The 21547-nt window shown below is 41.9% G+C and overlaps 1 protein-coding gene across 18 annotated transcripts in view; it reads left to right on the top strand.

The window, feature by feature from the left end:
- The window catches only part of SDCCAG8 (SHH signaling and ciliogenesis regulator SDCCAG8), a 246791-nt gene that overhangs the window by 50008 nt on the left and 175236 nt on the right, over window positions 1-21547 (top strand). For 17 of the 18 annotated variants that reach the window (XR_006705982.1, XR_006705983.1, XM_045453149.1 and 14 more), the window contains exons 8-9: window positions 3114-3302; window positions 13461-13599. Coding sequence is in view for 16 of the 18 variants with exons in the window: in XM_045453149.1 (XP_045309105.1) it covers window positions 3114-3302; window positions 13461-13599 (328 nt within the window). In the remaining 2 variants the exon portion in view is untranslated. The remainder of the gene's footprint in view (window positions 1-3113; window positions 3303-13460; window positions 13600-21547) is intronic. The other variant, XM_045453155.1, reaches the window with a different exon arrangement.

Genomic DNA, 21547 nt, shown 5'->3' on the forward strand with positions numbered 1-21547 from the left:
TTGTATCTAATTTTTAAAATTGTAACAATAATAGTTTGAGTATTTTTCTATACGTGATGAATATGAGAACATATCCACCCCCTTCTCCATGGGGGATACGTTCCAAGACCCCCAGTGGATGCCTGAAACTGGTCAGTACTGAACTCTGTACATATTGTTTTTTTTTTTTTTCTGTACGTACATACCTGCGATAAAGTTTAATTTAGTAAGAGATTAGGCACAGTAAGAGATTAACAGCAATAACTCATAATAAAATAGAACAGCCATAACAGTATACCATGATAACAGTTAAGCGAATGTGGTCTTTCAAAATATCTTATTGTCGATGTGAGATCTAAAATGCCTGTGTGATGCAATGAAGGGAGTGAAGGATGTAGGTGTTGTGAAGCAGCCTAGGCTACTACCGACCTTCTGATGATCTGTCCGGAGGATCATCTGCTCTGGACCTCGGTTGGCGGTGGGAAACTAAGCTGTGGAAAGTGAAACTGTGGATAAGAGAGAGACTGCTTTTTTTTTTTTTTTTTTTAATTTATTTTTGAGAGGCAGAGAGAGACAGAATTTGAGTCAGGGAGGGGCAGAGAGAGAGGGAGACACAGAATCCGAAGCAGGCTCCAGGCTCTGAGCTGTCAGCACAGAGCCCGATGCGGGGCTCGAGCTCATGGACCACGAGATCATGACCTGAACTGAAGTCAGACACTTAACCATCTGAGCCACCCAGGCGCCCTGAGACTTCTTTATATATAATAAGTTTTCATGCAATTTTTGACATTTTTTTAAAAAAATCCCAATAAAACTTATATATGATAGATTAACCATCAGTGATTTATTATGTGTTATGTGTAGAAAAAGTAACAGGAATTGATTTTTTGTGCATTACAGCTTATTTTAAATAGCAGTAATGAAATATATTTCAATCAAAATTTAAAATACTTTTTATAATTTTAATAAGTCTAATTTTAAATAAAATTTAAGATTTTCAGGCCATGTATTGTTTGGAGATGTAAGTAGAGTGATACTAAGAACCAGAGCTCCTGGCTTTTAAGCACACTATCATTCATTTATTTTAATACGCTTTTATGTGTATTAAACCTTTAAACCTTATCCTGATCTCTATGTATATACCTATTTCTATAGATATTTTTTTTTCATGAAGAAACCTAATATTTTTTAAATGGCCTAATTTTTGCATTCTTGCTTTTTATCTTGCTTTATTATATTTTGATGTCTAGTGTATTGAGTCTTCAGTTTTAAAAAAATTCTTAACATTTATTTATTTATTTTGAGGGAGAGAGAGAGAGAGAACGTGAGCAGGGGAATGGCAGAGAGAGAGGGGGACAGAGGATCTGAAGCAGGCTCTGTGCTGACAGCAGAGAGCCCAATGTGGGGCTTGAACCCAAGAACTGCGAGATGATGTCCTGAGCTGAAGTCAAGACACTTAACTGACTGAGCCACCCAGGCACCCCAAGTCTCCAGTGTTTAAACTAATATACTTCTAGGTTACTATACTATGGAAATGTGACTTCTGTTGTTTCATTCAGAAGTCAAATATGCCATAGTTAATTACATTAAAATACTACTTTGTAATGACTTTATTCCCTGCATCTTTGTTTTTGTTTTTTGTTTTTTGTTTTTTTTTGTCTTTTCCTTTAGTGTAACTTAAGAGTACTTAAAGAGGCATTTTCTTTCAGAAAGAGATAAAACCACCACTCTCAGAAACTCTACCTTTTTGGTACCTATTTCTTTTTCTTTTTTGGCATTTCAAGTAATCAAATCTACCTGAGTGTTTTGAATCTGAAACTGACAGAAAGAGTAATGCAGACCCTTTGACTTTGGAATGTGCTTCCAAAGTTATTTTTATAAAGCCTTTTGAAAGTCAGACTTTTTCTACATGGAACTTAAACAGAAAACTAAGTGTGTTGGAAAAAGTATCTTGGGCATGGGACAAAATCAGCTCCCCCCTCCACCCCCCCCCCCGATCCAGAGATGAGGTAGCCTGTGACAGCCAGGTGTCTTGATTATTGGCTTCCCCTCTGTGACAGCAAGTTAAGGTAGCTACAGCTCCGTGAATTTAATAGAAACTGACAACAGAGAGTTGACACAGACAGAGATCACGTGCCTGCTTTCAGGAGTCCAAGTACTTAAGGGCTATTTTCTCCTTTGTAAGCTAGGAAGTGGGGTTTTTTTGTTTTGTTTTGTGTTTTGTTTTGTTTTTTATACAGTGGGAAAGTCAGTTCTCCAAGTTGATTTTGCCAAAGCTTTATGAGAAGGGGTGGGGGTAGGAATACAACCCATACATTTTATTCTTAAAACAGTCAGCTTGGAGCAAAACCTTTTCCAGGAACTATCTCATATATTAAAACAAAGTAACCACACACACACACACACACACACACACACACACACACACACATTTCCTCTGTCCTTTCTTTATCGGGCTGCATATTTCCAGTTAATAGCTTCTACTTACAAGTCTTATGACTGGTAAATTCTATATAACTTCTTTCTGAAAGACGAGAGGAGCCCACTTTCTTTTGAAATAGCTCTTTATAGAACTTTGTGGTTAGATAATTGCTTTCAAGTTCTTTTTTTTCCTCCTAAGGAAGAACGGGCAATAATAAATTACTCATGGACAAAATCCATAAGCTTTATGTAATCTTTTGAGGTACTCTACAAATTTCAAGGGTTAACACTTGGAATAGAGTATTTCTCTCAATACAAGGATGTTTTGTTATATTGCCTTGCCTCTTTATTAATAAAGAGAAACTGTTGAGGATTTGTATTTGTAGTTTTACTTTTGGTTTCTGGGTAATATAATGCCATGGAGATGGGATCCTTTGATATGAGAGCCAGTATCAAGAGGTAGACTAATCTGTGTTAAAATCTTACAAGAACTTTGCTTAATTATTTAATATAGTCAAGCCTCATTTTATCCGAAGTGTCAATTAGGATAATCATGCTTACGTTCAGGGTTGTGGTAAGAATTAATGCATTATATACAGAGCACCTCATAAGGTAAACACCCATCAGCAATAGCAGGAGTTACCACTGTGATGTTCCAGGTGAAAGTAATGTTCCTGGTCATTTTGCTAGAACTTTCTCTCCCTTCTTTTCAGGAAAGACTTAGCTGGATATCAGGAAAATTGTGAAGATCTTAAAGAGCGACTGAAGCATAAAGAGTCTCTCCTCGCTGCGAATACTTCTAACTGGGTTGGTGGCCTGTGTTTGAAATGTGCTCAGCACGAAGCTGTTCTTTCTCAAACCCACAATAATGTTCACGTGCAGACCATTGAAAGACTGACGAAGTAAGTGTGCTTCTCCACATGGAGAATTGCATCTTTAGAGGAGCGCTGTGTCCCTTTATCCCAGTGCTGTCTCATATGCGATTGACCCTGAGCTTTGAGTGAAGTGGACTGGAAACGGTCCCTTCATCAGAGATTTCTGGAAGACAGAATAGTTGGGTTCTGCCAGGGTTGTGCGATCGGGTCATTTCGGACGAGTGGTCCTACCTCTCTAGGCTTCAGCCTCATCTCGAAGTGAGAGAATGGACGTAAGGAATCTTTACAATTCCCTGCATGTCTCTGAGTCTATAAGTGCAAATCCAGCACTATTCTTAACAAAACTGAGTTTGTGAGGCTCTCTTTTGATGTTGTCAAGTCCTGGACTTCCGTGCTGTAGTGTAGGTAGAGTGAGTTCTTTTTTTTTTTTATTTATTTATTTATTTTTTTTTTAAATTTTTTTTTTCAACATTTTTTTATTTATTTTTGGGACAGAGAGAGACAGAGCATGAACGGGGGAGGGGCAGAGAGAGAGAGGGAGACACAGAATCGGAAACAGGCTCCAGGCTCTGAGCCATCAGCCCAGAGCCCGACGCGGGGCTCGAACTCACGGACCGCGAGATTGTGACCTGGCTGAAGTCGGACACTTAACCGACTGCGCCACCCAGGCGCCCCGGTAGAGTGAGTTCTTACCGCGTCTTTATCTCGTGCCTGCAGTGAAGAGTATTACCAGTGCATCGGAAGAAGGACTCCCTATGTCCCAGTATCAGTATTTGAAGATCAACTAAGGACAAGTTACAAATGACCTTTCATGTAGTCCATCTAGGCTGAAATATGACAGTTCTCTGTGCATATCCTTTTTGTCCTATTTTCACTATTCCAGGGAGGTGTTTTCCTGTGGAAAGGTTATCCTGCACAGTTGAGAATTTTTATCTACGATACTGTCCAGTGGTGTTGGTTCTTATTCCCTGTGCTCAAGGTCACCCCTGTCTGTTTGGACTCATTTAAATAGCTCAAACAGCACCACCTCTGAGAAGTATTCTCTGGCCAACCTCATCCCACTTGGTCTTCAATTGATTTAGGCTCCTGTCTTCCATGATTTTATAATATGTTGGAGGCAGCACGTGTGATCTGTTTTTGTCTGTACGCCTGGCGTCTAGCAGAGGACCTGGCCTGTGGTAGACGCTCCATGAGTGTTTGCTGCTCGCAGGACCAGGCATTTTGGCCTTTACTGCTCAACAGTCAGAGATCCTACTGTTGGAACTGGCATGGAGAATGGAAAGACTTGTTCATTGAAGTCAGACCAGTTTTACTCTATGTTTTGACCTTTGGACAGATTACTTCTCTGCATCTGGTTTGGGGGTTTTACGGGGACGCTTAGCCTTGGGGCCAGAGCACTAGCTTTTGAGTCAGACTGGCTGCTGAGACTAATACTCTATTCTACCACTAACTACCTGTGTAACCTCACGAAAATTACTTAACCTCTCATGCCTCAATTTCCCCATTTTTAAAATGGAGATAAAAGTACCTAATAGGGTTATTTTGAGGTTTCATTAAAAGAATACCATACACTGCTTAAGACAGTTCCTACCAGTGATGTGACTAATTCAGAAAACAACAAAAACACACAAAAACCCAGTTTTTTAATTATTTGCCAGGCCACGTAATAAATGCTCCATAAATATTGAAACTCCTCTGTACCTCTCCTGTTCCAAAAGAATCAAAATGCCGTGGTTTCCACACGTGATTAACCTGTTGGTTTTTGTATAAAAACTGAATTTCTCCAGTATGGACTGACTGATACGTTTTACGATCTCAGCTGATGGTTCTGCTTTTTGTTATATTATTAAATATATTGTTAAGTTATTCTTACAGATTTCACATAACTATGAAATTTATTAAATATATATTAAATATATTTTCAGATACAACTACCATGTGGTACACATTTATATATGTCAAGGACTCTGCCAGGCTGTTTAAAAACCATCTTTTTTAATCTTAGTAAAGCATTCGTGAGGTAAATATTATTAGCTCCATTTTGTGGCTAGGGAAACTGAGACTCAGATAAGTTAAATTTTTTCCTGTTTACTTTTGAAAAACAGAGACTTGTTTCACAAAAACAAATTCAAGATGGTTAAAAGACCCAGATCTAATTCAGACTATAAAAATATTAAAAGAAAATGTAGAAAATTATTTTCATGGCGTTCAGCTAAAGCCCTGTGCATGGTATGGAAAATGAATGGCATAAAGGAAAAAGGTTATACCTTTAACTTCATTTAAAAAAAGCGTTTTCCTTTTAAACGTTTATTTATTTTTGAGAGAGAGAGTGTGCATGCATGCGCTCATGTGGGGGAGGGGAAGAGAGAGAGGGGGACAGAGGATCTGAAATAGGCTCTGTGCTGACAGCAAAGAACCCAACACGAGCCATGAGATCATGACCTGAGCCAAAGTCAGATGCTTAACCGACTGAGCCACCCAGGCGCCCCCAAAAGAAACTTTTTATGATACAATAATACAAATTAAAAGACTGGGGAAAATATTTGCATGTTACATAACAAACAGTTGGTATAATGTATAAAGAACATCCTTTGAAACAAACACAGTGGACAAACTACCCAGTGGGAAAGCGGATAAAGAATAGGAATTGGTGAGCAATGAAAGAGGAAACTGTCAACATAGGAGAAGGTATTCACTCTGCTTTCATTCAGGGAAAGACAGATTCTTTTTCAAAACCAACCCATCAAATTGGTGAAAATTAAGGAGGTTGATAGTTTCACGTACTGGTGAGGCTATGAGTGAGTAATATTTAAGTTGTGTCTTACGTATTTCAACATCACCCCCAAGGAATACGGACATGCAAAATGGAGTCGTTTCAGGGAATGCTTTTACAGCGTTATTTGTAACAGTGTTGTGATACTGTGATATGATCAGAAATACATATTTTGGTCTCCATCTCTAGTTCCTGGCATATAGCTCCCAAAATCCTTATAATTTCTTGGGGTGCCTGGTTGGCTCAGTCGGTTGAGCGTCCGACTTCAGCTCAGGTCATGATCTCGCAGTCCGTGGGTTTGAGCCCCACATCAGGCTCTGTGCTGACAGCTCAGAGCCTAAAGCCTGCTTTGGATTCTGTGTTTCCCCCTCTTTCTACCCCTTCCTGGCTCATGCTCTGTCTCTCTCTCTCTCTCTCAAAAATAAATAAACACTAAAAAAAAAAAAAAAAAAAAAAAAAAAAAATCCTTGTAATTTCCTAAATGGTAAGAACAGAAGGAACATCCTTTGTTTGGATTTTGTCCCTTGCTCCTGAAATAGCTGTGGAACATAAAGGTGAAAGGAACATCTTTTGTTTTTCTTAATAAGCTCCTTTCAACCATACCTGGGTTTATGTTAATAAGATGACTTCTGGAACCCCAGTACGGATGGGTGTGCCCTTGCCAGGGAAAGCATCCTGGTGAGTAGAGATTACTCCCCAATCTCTGGGAAATGGGCAGGGACTAGAGATTGAGTTCAATCACCAACGAGTAATGTTTTTATCAATCCTATAGAACCCCCTATAGAACCTATAGAACCCCATGAAAACCCTAAACCATGGGATTTGGAGGGCTTCCGGGTTGGGGACCAAGGTGCTGGGAGGGTGACATGCCCAGAGCGAGCACGGCAGCCCCACGCCCCTTCCCACATACCTTGCCCTGGGCATCCCTTCTATTTATTTACCTGTTAGTGAATTGTATCCTTTGTAATGAATGGGAAAGAGTAAGTAAAGCACTTTCCTGAGTTCTGTGAGTTGTCATAGCAAATTATCAAAGCTGAGGAAGGGGTCAGGAGAACCCGTGAGTTACGGCCAGTTGTTCAGAAGTACAGGTGACAAGATGGGACTTGAAAGTGGCACCCGAAGCCAGCAGACAGTCTTGTGGGGCTGAGCCTTACCCTGTGGGGTCTGTGCTGACTCCAGGAAATTAATGTCCCCACTGAGCATCAGGGTCAGTGTCAGTATCTGACACCCCCCACATGAGGTGCCAGAAGTGTTGTGAGTATAGAAACTACAGAAGAAACCAAAAGTGTTTCTTTTGGATGTGAATAACTAAATATCCTCCAGAGTTTTGCATCTACTATGTTATGCACAGTAAAAGAAAAAAAGAATGAAATAAATCTAGATGTACTAATGTGGGACTAAGCTCCACAATAGATTTCTGAAGGAAAAACATAACACACATGTGATACACATGTGATACATGAAAAAGACACATGTGATACAAAACTATTTGTATTTTTATTTTTGTAAAAGTCCATACACAGCCATACAGCATATTTTCTCCAGGTTCATACATACACATAGAAAAAGGCTTAAAAGGATAAACACTCAGTACTTAATGGTGATGACCACTGGAGAGGTGGAAGAAGGCACTGAAATTGAAAGTGTGTGTCTAGTGGGTCTTTAACCACATTGGTAATGAATTTTTCAGGGAGAATGTAATGAAAAAATTAACTTAAAAAGGGCAAAAAGCATATTCGAAGTCACACAGATGAAGAGAGGCAGAGTTTAAGTAGCCAAGCACAACCAAACCAAAAATTAAAGGCAGGGTTTCTTTCCCTATTGCCTTTCATATTACCCTTGTAGGTCATGAGAAAAGTATTTTAAGAGGAAGCTACAATGTTTACATTGATTTCAAGACTGGCAGTCATTTAGAAATTAGATTCTTGGTTCTGTATTCCTTTGTCTCTATCCTAAATTTCAGCTCTTAGCCTTTTAAAATAAATGTCAGCCTTCTCCGTTCAATTTTTCTGCTTTGTCAGCACATCATTGGCTCCTGTTCCTACTTTAATAACAGAGTGCAGTGGAAGGCCCCTGCTTTTATTGTCAATGAAACCTTTGTCTAGAGGAGTCCTTTGGCCGAAGCTGGTGTTCCACTTCTTTCAATGTGTTAATGCAGAATGCTGAATATTGAGTGTTAGGCTCACTTGGAAGAGGGGCCAGCACTCTTTAGGTCTGGATTTCTAGTTTCATGCATAATTAGAAGGTTGAACCCTCAGTGAAGCTGTATCATAGAATTCCCTGCATGACTCTAGGATGGAATTAAAAAACAAACAAACAAAAAAAAACCAAAAAAACTTGTATCCCCAAATATGACAAATCAAGACTTCCCTCCTGGCCTCTGCTTGAAATGTGGCATTGTGACACCAGCTGTCAGTTCCTTTGTTGATCTGTGAGCACGGAATGTATTGGGTATATGACACAGGACTGACTTGAGCCCAGGAAATGAACAGGATCAGCCATGACTTGGAGACCAGACCACCAGTTTGTTTGTGGCGTTTTGTTAGGGCCGTGAGGACTTTTGTGGAGAGTATACTTAACAACTGTTGATGACACTGGATACACTTAAAAGTTGATCTGAAGTCTTTGTAGTGTTTCTGAACTTCTGCCTTTCGCTCAGGCCTCATTATGCCTTGAGGTCAGTAAGAGGGAAAGTAACCCCTCCTTTTCGCTTAATGATCAAAACGGTTTCGAATGATAATCAAGATGGAACTGCTTTATGTTAAATTCTTTTCTGTAGTTGATAGTGCCTTGGAGAAGTTTCAGCGTACTGCTCAGAAAGGAGAAGTAATTACTACTGTACTATCCTGGGACTTTAGTCCAGCTTGTGATTTTTCGAGTGGGTCTTGGCACAGTCGTGTATAGTTGGCTTTGAGAGACCGTGGCAGGAACTTCCCAGAAATGAGGAACAAGGAGATGTTGTAGTCAGCCTTCTAGACCTTCTTTTAAAAAACAGGGATAATACTGGCTAATGATGCTTAATGATGCTTGAAACTGGTACTCACTGTGGAATAACTGAGGAACTAAAGGCATTTCGTAGGCACTTTATATTTCAGCTTCAGATGAAGCTCATGCCTATATAGCAGACTAACCGTCTCTTTACCTTATTTTAAGGTTTTTTTTTTAATGTTTATTTATTTTTGAGAGAGAGAGCGAGCGTGCCCAAGTCGGGGGAGGGGCAGAGAGGGGAGAGACACAGAATCCGAAGCAGGCTCCAGGCTCTGAGCCGTCAGCACAGGGCCCGACGCGGGGCTCGAACCCACGAACCGCAAGACCTGAGCCAAAGTCAGACCCTTAACTGACTGAGCCACCCAGGCGCCCCTCTTTTCCTTATTTTAAACATTTGACCATGATGTTTCAGGGACTTCCTCGGTTCTTGTTGCCCTCATTGTTGCTCTACATTCCTTAAATACCCCATGCTCATCTTGTTAGTTGGTTTGTCTGAGAACTCACACCCAAGCTCCTTGCCTCATCTCCTGCTTTAGTTGCTCTCTCAGCAGCATTGATGCTGCACTGCTTGCTTTGCTTCAGAAAACTCCTCGATAACGTGCATGGTGTTTGTCAAGCACTCACAGAACTCTGGCCTTGGGAGACGGTGATATGGAGAGCTGCCATCTCACGTTCACACTCATAGGCCACGTGTGTTTATACAGCTTCCCACTGGGAGAGACGCACTCAGGCCTGGCTCTGGGCTGGGCCTGCGGACTGGGAGCTCTGGACAGGCCTGCAGCTGCCTGTGTAGTTATCCTGGGTTCTGGGATTGGCTGCTCCCGAGGGCCAGGTAATGAGGAGTGGAGTGGGGCTGATAAAGGGGAGCTAAATCAAGAAGGTGACATAGGAACGGGACCGGAAGCAAGGCATCGTGTTGAAGACAGGGCTGACATGCCCAGAGCTGGGTTCATTCCGAGTGCTTGCTGTTGAGATGTGGGCTGGCTGAGTTGAGACGAGGCGAAACAAAAAATGCAGCGACTGAGTGGATAATTGCAGATTACCCAAGTGGCTTCCTGTACTGGTGCAGTTTAGGCATCTCTCCTGATGAAGCTCAGCTTCCCAGTGGTCTGAAGGCCACCTGAAAGCATGTGGTACATTTCTCTGACAGAACATTGGAGTGTGTCCGGTGGCTCCACAGGTTTTCAGTACAATCATTTGATGGGCTCACCGTTGAATGATGAGCTTAACAAGACATCAGTATTTGGGGCTGTTTCTCTTTGGTGATTGTCTGTGGTCTGAAGTTGGTGAGCTGATAGTCTGAAAAATTTTTTGAACCAGAGCAACAAAACTCCTTAGTTTCCAGTTCTAAGTAGCCTAGTGAATTTTTAAATTTAGATCATGCAATACTAGAACTGGGAGGAGTTTTACTTTACCTCTTTGATGCCCTCCTGTGGCAGGATCACTACTCACCCACTTGGTCTTTGTCCTCTGTTACACTGAATATCTACTATCTGGCAGACTCCTCTTAACAAGAGGACACACACTGAAAAGAGATTAAACATATTAAGCATTAAGTCTCCTGTAGGAAGCAAAGTTGTTGGATTTTGATCCTCTTGTGATCTGTCAGCATACTATAAACACTGAGCTTTTCTGTTAATTCTTTTTAGTTGGAACTTTGGCTTCAATGATGCCACGGTGTCAGGAACAGATCAGAGCATCACTGAGTAGTAACTTGGGTCTCTTAGTCGGTCGTACAACCTTAAGAAAGGTGACTATATGAAGCCCATTTTGACTTGCTGCCCTTAAAGAGTAAATTTTTATCTTATTCTAGAATCGTAGGTTCTAGTTGGATTGCATACTTTTTTTTTTTCTTTTTCTTTTTCAGTAGGCTTTACACCCAGCACAGAGCCCAACGTGGGGCTTGAACTCACAACCTTGAGATCAAGGGTTGGACGCCCCACTGACTGAACCACCCCTGGACCACATATTCTTTTTTTTATTATTTAACTTTTTTTTAAGTTTATTTGTTTATTTTGAGAAGTAGGGAGGGGCAGGGAGGAACAGGGAAGAGAGAGAATCCCAAGCAGAGCCCGATGTGGTACTTGATCTCGGAACCATGAGATCATGACCCAAGCAGAAATCAAGAGTCAGGAGGCTTAACCCACTGAGCCACCCAGGCCCTGACTGCATATTTTTTTTAATGCTTATTTATTTTTGAGAGAGACAGAGTAAGAGCAAGGGAGGGGCAGAGAGAGAGGGAGACAAAGGATCCGAAGCAGGCTCCAGGCTCTGAGCTGTCCGCACAGAGCCCAATGAGGGGCTCAAATCCACAAACCAGGAGATTACTACCTGAACTCAAATCAAGTGTCAGAAGCTTAACCAACTGAGCCACCCAGGAACTCTGACTGCATAGACTTAATGAACCTAGTCCCCTTTCATGTTAGAGCTTTTTTGGTATGCAAATAGGCATACATTCACTTTTGCCTTCATATAATCTATTTTTTCCTTAAGCAGAACAATTTAACCTTGCTTTGACTCTTCCACTTTTTCACATAATCATTGTGTTGGTTAGATTTGACCAAAATAATGAACTCCATTTTCTTTCCCTTTAGAACAAAAGAATTAAAGACAAATTATTTTTCTCAATTTAAAACAAACCAGGAAATTCTAAATTGAAGATCGCTATGCTCCCATGAATTTTATATTTGCAGCAGTCCTTTTTTTTTTTTTTTAATTTTTTTTTTTTCAACGTTTATTTATTTTTTTTTTTTTTGGGACAGAGAGAGACAGAGCATGAACGGGGGAGGGGCAGAGAGAGAGGGAGACACAGAATCGGAAACAGGCTCCAGGCTCTGAGCCATCAGCCCAGAGCCCGACGCGGGGCTCGAACTCACGGACCGTGAGATCGTGACCTGGCTGAAGTCGGACGCTTAACCGACTGCGCCACCCAGGCGCCCAGCAGTCCTTTTTTTTTAACAAAAAGATCATTTATGAAACTGCTAATAATTGTAACTTTGTTCAGTATTACATATTTCTTAAAATATGACAGCTTTCCAAATACCACAAATAGTTTAAATTATTTTGTCTTAAGAGATTTTTTTTTTACATGGAGTCATTGGTTAATTCTGAAAGCCACTCAAACTCAGAGACTATAATCTTTGAAATCATTGCTCCTTAAAGGTTGCTAAATTAAAAAAAAAAAAAAAAATCAGAATTGGCTCTCTCCCAGGAGTTTGGAACTTGGCCAAAAAAAAAAAAAAAAAGGAAACTTCAAGCAGTTACTTTCACTGAATATGAAACCATGGTTTAAACTTGAGCTCTCAAACAAAGCATGGAATAGCATACATAGCAGCCCAACTTAGAGTTCTTTGCTTTGTGTGTATAGAAATTTGCCCACCTCATTTTCTCTTTGGTCAGCTGGTCATTTTTATCCAGTGGATAAATTCCAAATATCCTAAAGTCTTATACGGGATTTATTTAACCCATGGGACTGGGCCTTTGCTATGTTACATGCCAAAGTGTTTTGGCATCTGGTTCCATCTGTCCCCAAGGACAGAGGGCTTCTGAGAATTGCTGACAAGGGTGTGGGACCAGGCAGCGGTCCAACCCAGCAGGATGGGATTTTGTTAAATCTTGAGCATTCTCTGTGGAACCAGACTATTTGAGGGATTCAGCAGTACCACCCTTTGAAAGAAGAAATGGGTTCATAAGTAAGTGAAAGAATTTAATTGAAAGAGTAGGGCAGGGGCACCTGGTGGCTTAGTCAGTCAAGCGTCCGACTCTTAATTTCAGCTCAGGTCATCTCACAGTCATGAGATCGAGCCCTGTGTTGGGCTCTGCTCTGAACGTGAAGCCTGCTTGAGATTCTCTCTCCCTCTCCTCCTGCCTCTCCCGCTCGTGGTCTCTCTGTTTCTCTCTTTCTCTCTCTCTCTCTCTCTCAAAGTAAAAAGAGAGAGAGAGAGAGAAAGGTCAAAAAGAGGATGGTGGAGAAAGACAAAAAGGAAAGGACCTATTTGTTCAGATAAATGGGTGGGGAGTCAGCAGTGTAGACAAGGCCTTAGCAGCCCCTGAACCTGTGTACAGCCCCCACCTTCTCTGTCTTTTTCCTTTTGTTCCTCCCAGCCCCCAACCTTTTAATTTGTAGACTAACTTCCTCTTTTCTGGGCTTGAATCTGCAGCCCGCAGTGTGGTCATCCTCTCCACAATAGGTGGTTGTCCCTCCAGACGCAGTCCTGCCATGAAGCCTCAGCCTTTCTGGCCCCTCTCCCTGCACCTCGCCAGGGGAGGACAGAGGGCCTTTCTCCAGGGTGTGCTTTAGGACGTGCTAAGCCGGCCCACCCTGGCTCCTCTTCTACTGTGTGTTAATGCCTTTTTCTTCCTCACTCATGAATACATGATCGTGTGACCGTTTCTTGTTTTGAATGTTCTTTTTGTGCTGACAGGGAAAGAGATGACTTAATGTCCGCACTAGTTTCCGTCAGGAGCATCTTGACAGACGTGCAGGAAAGAGAAGCCGGCGCTTATGAGCAGGTGAAGCAAGCCGTGCAAGTGGCCGAGGAAGCCAATTTCGAGAAGACCAAGGCAAGTCTCAGAAGATCAAAATTAAGGCAGCCTGTCACTGCTCTTTTTTCTCCTCCAAGTATTCCTGTGGCTGTTCATCCTTAACTCAACTCTTTTTTGAAACACGCAAAGCAAAGACCAGTGTTTTAGTGTTGGCTTTGCTGAATTACACAGATTTCCTGTTGGTAGAATTCTTAGTCCTCTGCAAATCCTCTTGTTATATCGCTGTTCAGAGAATAGAGAGCGACATGGCAAGGTACTTGGAGAGACTTGCATGCCTCACCTTTTCATTTGCTGGTGCTTTTGCGTGCTGTGAAGATCTTAACTACATGTGTACACGTTCAAGTATGACTGCAGACAAATGTTTCTCCTCCATGCATGGGAGATTTTGAGAACATCCAAATATGCCACAGATAATGAATAATATATGTGTACGGAATAGCATCTTTAGCTATGAATGAGTCCGGACGCTGGGATGCCAAATCAAACACATTGAGTGATCATGATAATGACAGTAATAGTTACCACTTCATGATCAGGCAGTGTCGTAAACACTTTGAATTATGGGAGGTTATCATGGATTCCTTGCTCCATCTGAGTCCACCGAAGTTGCCATGTATTTTCCCTAGCCATACCAGCCACACTTCGAGTAGCTAGTGATTACGGTGTTGGACGGTGTGGATATAGAACATTTCTGTGAAGCATTCTGTCGGATAGCTTTGGTCTAAGCCATAGAGCAGCAGCAGTATTTTATTAAGGTATGGGCTCTTCAACTCTCTCTTTAGCTCCTCAGTCACTGCCTTATCCATTTGTCTCCATCCAGTTCATCCATGACTCTTCCCAGACCACTGGCCCTCACTGCTTTCATTACTATTGCCCCTGTGCCTCTGAAACTTCTATTCATTCAGACCAAGCTCCCTTATATGCTTTGTCTCCTCAAACACTCCTAGTTCTTCATTTGTACTGAACTCTAGCTGTCCCTCGATGACACCGTGACCCTCCAACCCTCCGGTGAAGGCCCTTTGCCACTCCCCTCGCCTCATCTGGCTGTGATGGAGGGATCAGCATCCTCTCCCTCCTTCCTGCCGTTTCCAGGCCTTTGTTTTATCATCTACGTTAGTGGCCATTCCTCTTTGAAATCATTGTTGTCTCTCCTCTCCCTGATTTTAATCAATATAAACTCTCAATCTTAGATGTCACTATTTGAGACTTATTTTAAAGAAAATCATCCATTTTATTACTTGGGTTTATAAAATAGTTGTTGGCTATTTGATACTTTTTAAGAGTGTTAGCATCTGACCCTTTTCTCCCTTGTCTTTGTCTGTTCAGGATGCTGTAACAGAACTTAAACAGCAAATATTGCTTTCTCACAGTTCTGGGGGCTGGTGAGCCCAAGATCAAGGCACCAGCAGATCTGGTATCTGATGAGGGCTTGCTTCCTGGCTCATACGTGGCTGTCTTCTTACTGTGTCCTCACATGGCCAAGGGTGTGAGGGAGCTCTCTGGGGCCTCTTCTATAAGGGCACTAATCCTATTCATGAGGGATCCCTCCTAAGGATCTAATAACCTCCCAAAGGCCAAACATCCTTATACCATCGCATTGGGGGTTAGGTTTCAACACATAAATTTTGGAGGGGCACACACTTGGAGTCCATAGCACCCTCCACTGACCTCCTCGGATCATCCTGAAAGGTTTCTACGTCCATGTTGTTAATACACACAACACTGTAATCCCAGCACACTTTGGCTTGCTTACCTCTAGCACTTTCCCTGTTCTGCAGTGACTGCCGTGAGAACTGGTGTGTCCATGGGATCTCAAACTCTGCAATGCTCTCTCTGACCAGAGCCTCTCTCTGCCTCGTCATCCCCATTAAACCTACTCACTGTCCTCATTCCTGCTTCTCCTTCAGCTTCTTCTCACATCTTGTTTTAACTGTTGTCTCCAGGCTGGTCTTCTTCTCTTTCCATTTAAATATGAATTTTATGTCCCCAACTGAACTCATTACATTTGCTCCCCCCAAACTGCTGTGTTCTCTCTCCGTTGAATGGCACTTTCATCCACTACCGTGCCCTGACAGGAAAGCTTGTTGGTCATCCCCCGCTTCTCGCCTGACTTCCAGTCACTAAGTACACGTCTTAGTTTCTGAACTTTTCTTGAATTCCTTCCTCACTGTCCCCTCTCTTGTTCAGGACACCATCCTCTCTGGACTTATGAATTACAACATCCTCTTCCTTTGCCCTGTTCCCTGCACTGCGGCTAGAAGTGATCTTTCTTTAAGGCAGATTTGACCCTGGGACTTTGACTTAAAATCTGTCCAGGATTGCCCACAGCCTCAGGACAGTCTCCAAACCCTTTCACAGACTTCCCGAGGTCTGTCATGTGCTTCCTTCCAGCCCTTCCATGTCACTTAGTACTCTCCTCCAACAGACGTGGCCACTGTTAGCTTTGCAAAGGCAGCTGAGTGTAGGGGTTGGACAAGGTCTTATTAGAGTTAGCAGACCTAGATTCAACTTTGGAGCCCCGCCATTCACCAGCTGCGTGACCTAAGACAACTTACTTAATTCCCCAGGCCACGGTTTTTCCTCATGTGTAACATGGAGATGATGTCTCACTTTGAGGATTGTTCATGAGGACTGCATGTAATTGACTGATTGATTTTAAAACTTAAGTTTTATTTATTTATTTTGAGAAAGAGAGAGAGAACCTGTGGGGAAGGGGCAGAGAGAGAGGGAGACAGGATCTAAAGCAGACTCTGTGCTGACAGCGGTGAGCCTGATGTGGGGCTCGAACTCACAAACCGTGAGATCATGACCTGAGCCGAAGTCGGACGCTTAACCCACTGAGCCGCCCAGGCACCCCCATTGAGGACTACATCTTAAAGTGGAAATCTGTTATCTTGTAGAAACTTGGGCACACAGTATTTTCTCAGTCACTAGGTGATGGTGATGCCTCCTGATCCCCCCGTTTATGCCCTTCTTTTTAGCCCCTGGGCCTTTGCACATGTTGTACAAATTCTTCTTCACTTCCTACCTGGATATTTTCTCCCATCTTTCAGGTCTGCTACTCCAGAATATCTCTGGGGGCACCTGGGTGGCTCAGTTGGTTAAGCATCTGACTTTGGCTCAGGTCATGATCTCACAATTCATGAGTTTGAGCCCCACCTTTGGTGAGCTAAAGCCCCGCTTCTGGTGAGCCCCACTTCTCTCTCTCTCTCTCTCTCTCTCTCGCTCTCTCTGCCTGCGGTGGGATTCTCTCTCTCTCTGCCCCTCACTCACTTGCACCCTCTCTCTTTAAGAAAAAAAAGAAAAGAGAATCTCTGTTCTCCCGTGCCTAGATTTGATGTACCTCTTATGTGTCTGTAGAGCAGGGTTTCTCCACCTTGGCATTATTGACATTGTGGACTTTAACATAATTCTTTGTTGTACAGGCTATCCTGCCCGCATGCCATAGGATATCTAGCAGCAACCCTTGCCTCTGTTCACTGGATGCCAACAGCATACCTTCTGTTCCCCAAGTTCTGACAACCAAGGATATCTCCATACATTGCTACAGTTTCCCAGGGTGTGTGTGCGTGTGTGTATGCATGCAGAATCGCCCCCAGCTAAGAACTACTCTCATTACAGCATTTATCAAAGCGTATTATTATTCCTTGTTTGTCTTTATCTTTCATTAAGCTTTAAAATTTCTGCCAGGAAGGAACTTACCCATCTCGATCACTATGAAATCTTTAGTACCTTGCATAGTGCTTGGCCCTTGATGGTACCCAGCATCCACTCACTAAGGAAATTGCAACCTGTTTTCACTAACAGTCTAGAATTCTCTCATTCTTATCTTTCTGGTTTACCCACTTTGCCGGTGCCCAGCAAAAGCCCGATCACACTTTTTTTTTTTTTTTTTTTTTTTTTATTGCTACTTTCAGCCTGTCAAGCATTGCTGAAGAAAGCCACAGAATGAATTCCACGGGAGAGTGGTACTGGTCACCTTCGGTTGTTTAGAAGTACTGTTTAGCAATTCTTTCCTTTGTAGTTGACTGCCTTCCGTACTCAAGGCAGGAATTTCACTTCCCACACTTCCCCAGCTCTGCTGTTAGCTCATCACTCCATGGCCAACCTATGTCACTGGCATCACAACCAACTGACAAGAGCCCCTTCAACACCTTTTCATCCCTCAAACGTGTCTTCTGCTCATTTTTTCTTGCTCATCTGGCCCTCTTACTTCCCAAAATGGATCTCTTTCTCTAAGTTCTTGAAGCCTCCTACTTGGAGTATTTCAGGGACCCTGAGCCATTAGTCACCACATCTTGTATCTTCTGTCCCTCCCTCTCCTCCGTTTCCCCTGTCATCCTGTCTACAGCTGTTATTCTTGTTTAAACAAACAAGAGGCAGCCTTCCCTTGATCAGCTTCCACGTAATTGCCTACCTTCCCACCGCCATTTTACTGGCGGACCTTTCAAAACAGGCGTTCACCCTCGAAGCTCTCTGTTCCCTTCTGAACACACTGCAGTCAGGCGTTCAACAAAATGTAGTCTGATTTCATGCTACTGAATTGCTCACTCAGTGGTCACCACTCATTTCCTGATTACTAAACCCGGTGACCTCATCTCTGCCTTCATTCGACTCCAGCTCTGCCATCTAGGAAGCCATTGGCTGGCCTGTTATAACACGTCCTCTTTTCCCCTTGATTTATCTGATATTTACTCCTGTGGGAGTCATCCTCTTTGTATGCTTTTTCTTCTCCTCTCCATCTCTTTTCTCTTATTTTCCACAAGCCTTCAACACCGACATTCCTCAGTCAGGAGTTCCTTCCACCCGTGTCGTCCTAATTGCCAAGAATTTGCCTCTCCAAAACCCTCCCTTCATTGGAACACCCCCACCTTGTGCCTTTAGCTGTACCAGCCCTCCTGAGCACCACACCCCTGTTTCTTGCTGCTCCTAGACCCCTGTATGTGGGTGATATTCCATTAGCATCTGAAAATCTGCACAAATTATTGTTCCTCTCCATTTTCCTGTCCACCACTCCTTTTCCTTCTACCATTTTCTGTATTCTCCTCGGATACTGGCTCCCTCATCTTACCAACAGCCCTGGCTCACAGCCTCTAAAATATCTTGGCTTCTCCCCATCCCTCGCTCTCAACATCCAATCAGTTGCCAAGCTCTCGGTTTTTGGAGTCTTTTCCTAAGCTATGCCCACCCTTTCCTTCCTGGCTCAAGTCCTAACATACTGTTACGCAACCTATGCAGATGATTGCATTAGCTTTCTACTGGTCTTGCTCAGGCCTCTTCCAGTTCCAGTATATCTTTCCCACTGTTGCCGAAGTCCTCCTCAGTTGTAACGCTCCCTGTTCTGGGAGCTCCCTTCTTGCAGTACAATAAAAGCATGACCTGCCAGATCTTTTACAATATGCCCCCCCCCACCCCGCTATTTTTCACTACACTCTTTCATATGACCTGTGCTGTTTCCTGAATGTGACCTACAGTTTTCCTGAATGTGACTTACAAGCTCAGGAATGTGACCTTCCTGAATGTGACCATGAATTTGCTTATGCTACACTTTACAGCACTGTATTGATCTATCTATTCAACCTGTGAGGCTCAACTCAGGTGGCAGTCTTCCCCAAAGTTTTCCCCAGCCCCTTCTTGTTTGAATTAATCTCTTCCTCCTCCATATTTGACTGAGCTGTATAGAATTTTGGTAGCTGTTTACATAGCTCTCACCACCAAAAGACCTTAAAAGTCAGGCCTGTGACATCTATCACTATATCCTTCACATGTTCATTGCACAATGTTTGCTGAATTGAATTAAAGTCAATTGTTAGCTTTAACTATGAATATGAATTTTGTAATTAGTGCTTTTAAAAATTTAACAGTTAAGAACAAAAGAAGCTATTGTGTATTGGGAATCCAAAGCATTTTTCATTCAATTAGTAAGTAGTGCAAGAACCGATTTCTAAGCATCATTGAATGAGTAATAATGCAGGAACTGATTTCCAAGCAGTTTACAAAATACAGTGCAGATCTACTAGTTTTTATCTCTCAGGGATGTTACAACATATTAGGGATTTTGCTTTGTGAGAGTAAAGAGTAAAATGGCATACATATTTTAATTTGAAAAACAACTACTTGATTGTTGAGCCCCTGTTCTATCTAGTTCCTTGACTGTTGTTGCCATCTAGTGTTCCATTTTGCATATTGCATTCTAAGTAAGTACATGGAATTATTTTATGTTATATACTTACATTGACAATGGCAGTGAAAACACCTAAGGATTTTATAAGAAAATAAATCTATAACACGAGAAAGTTGTAATGCCATGCGTAGATTCAGCTGTGGAATCGCTCTATTCTACCACTTTTTAGGTCTGTGATCTTGGGCAAGTTACTTAATGTCTCAAAGCTGCTCAGTTTCTTCAGCTGAGTGATAACAGCTATTTAAAATTCAGGGCACCTGGGGAGGCCCAGTCATTGAAGCCTCCGACTTCTGCTCAGGTCATGGTCTTGCGGTTCATGGGTTCGAGCCCCGCCCCTGCTCATACTCTGTCTCTCTGTCTCTCTCAAAATAAATAAACATTTAAAAAAAGAACTATTTAAAATTTAGCAAGAGTGTTAAATAAATTGACCCATGTAAGCTATTTAGCAAAGTATTTGGCACATAGTAAGTGACTAATAAATATTTTTGGTTTTCTTTGAAATTGCAAGTCCTTACAACCAGGGATAATTTTAAAATAGAGGGAAAAATATAACCTCAAAAAATGAGAGTGGAAAAGCAGAAGTTTTGTAGTGATGCCTTGGTAAAGCTTCAAGATGAAGAGGTTAACCAGGCCTCAGACCTGCTTGCTTCTATTTGAAGAGAAATTGTTGCCTTTGGCATGAAGTTATCATGACCATCTCTATCAGGAGATAACCCTCCAAGGGAAGATTAAAAAAAAAAAACAACAACAAAAATCCCAGGAGTTGAATCAATGTCCCCCAGCTTTTTTCCTTTCCAAATTATTATTTTTCTTACACTATAGTAGAGTCAGAAAGGTGAATTTTATAAACCTAAAGTAAAAAGATCAGAAAGCAATCGGCCATTTGATCACAAGCACAGGCAGAGAATATGCTTCTTGATACGTAGATTATCTTCCACAAAACAAAAATCATAAACATCTTGAAAATGGGAGATAGAGACTGATAGGTTTCTAGTAGCAAGTTTATAAATTGAAAATCAATACTTTTCATTATTCATAAGTTAAATGCTTAAAACATGTTGACAATCATTTTTATTTTGTGGGCTGTAGTTCATCAAAATGAAAACAGCGTCACAAGTTTTCACGTGAATTTTAAATTTACTCGTTAAGTGTGAATTCTCTTATTTCTCATAATATCTTGAATTCTTGAATCATGAATTCTTTGATCATGAAGGTTTCTAGGAACCCAACTCTAACACTTGGGAAGGACTTTCATGTGTCCTAAAATAGATTTCCTATTTTGAAAAATGTAGTTGACGAGATATAAATTTATTTTGGAAAATGTTTTGACCCCATTAAGACCCTATTTGGAAAATGTTTTGACCCCAAAAAACTTGTTGCTTTAATAAAACTAGAGCTGGGCATATCAAGTCCAATAAATTATCTTAAAAAGTGTGTTAATGTGGCCAGCACAGAATAACCACAAATGAAAGAAATGTCCCAGAGGAGAAAAGTTCCCTTGAGGATTGAGTCTACTGGGTGGGGGTACTGAATTATAGTATAATTCAGCTCCTCAAGAGCCACAGCCATTTCCACCGAAAAGGGGCCGTGCTCAGGGACAGGAAGAATCCACCCTCTTGGGAGCAATGGCAGCCACAGGCCCCAAATCATCCTGGTCCCCTCTGGACATCTCTCAGTTAGTTGTCACTGACCATTTATGACCTCACTTGTGAGAATTCAGTTATTACGCCTTTACCAGATGGTTAGACAAGCAGAATCAGGGAGGGATTCCGGAAACTAGGA

This window comes from Leopardus geoffroyi, chromosome C3, assembly GCF_018350155.1.
Source record: "Leopardus geoffroyi isolate Oge1 chromosome C3, O.geoffroyi_Oge1_pat1.0, whole genome shotgun sequence".
Classification (NCBI taxonomy): Eukaryota; Metazoa; Chordata; class Mammalia; order Carnivora; family Felidae; genus Leopardus; species Leopardus geoffroyi.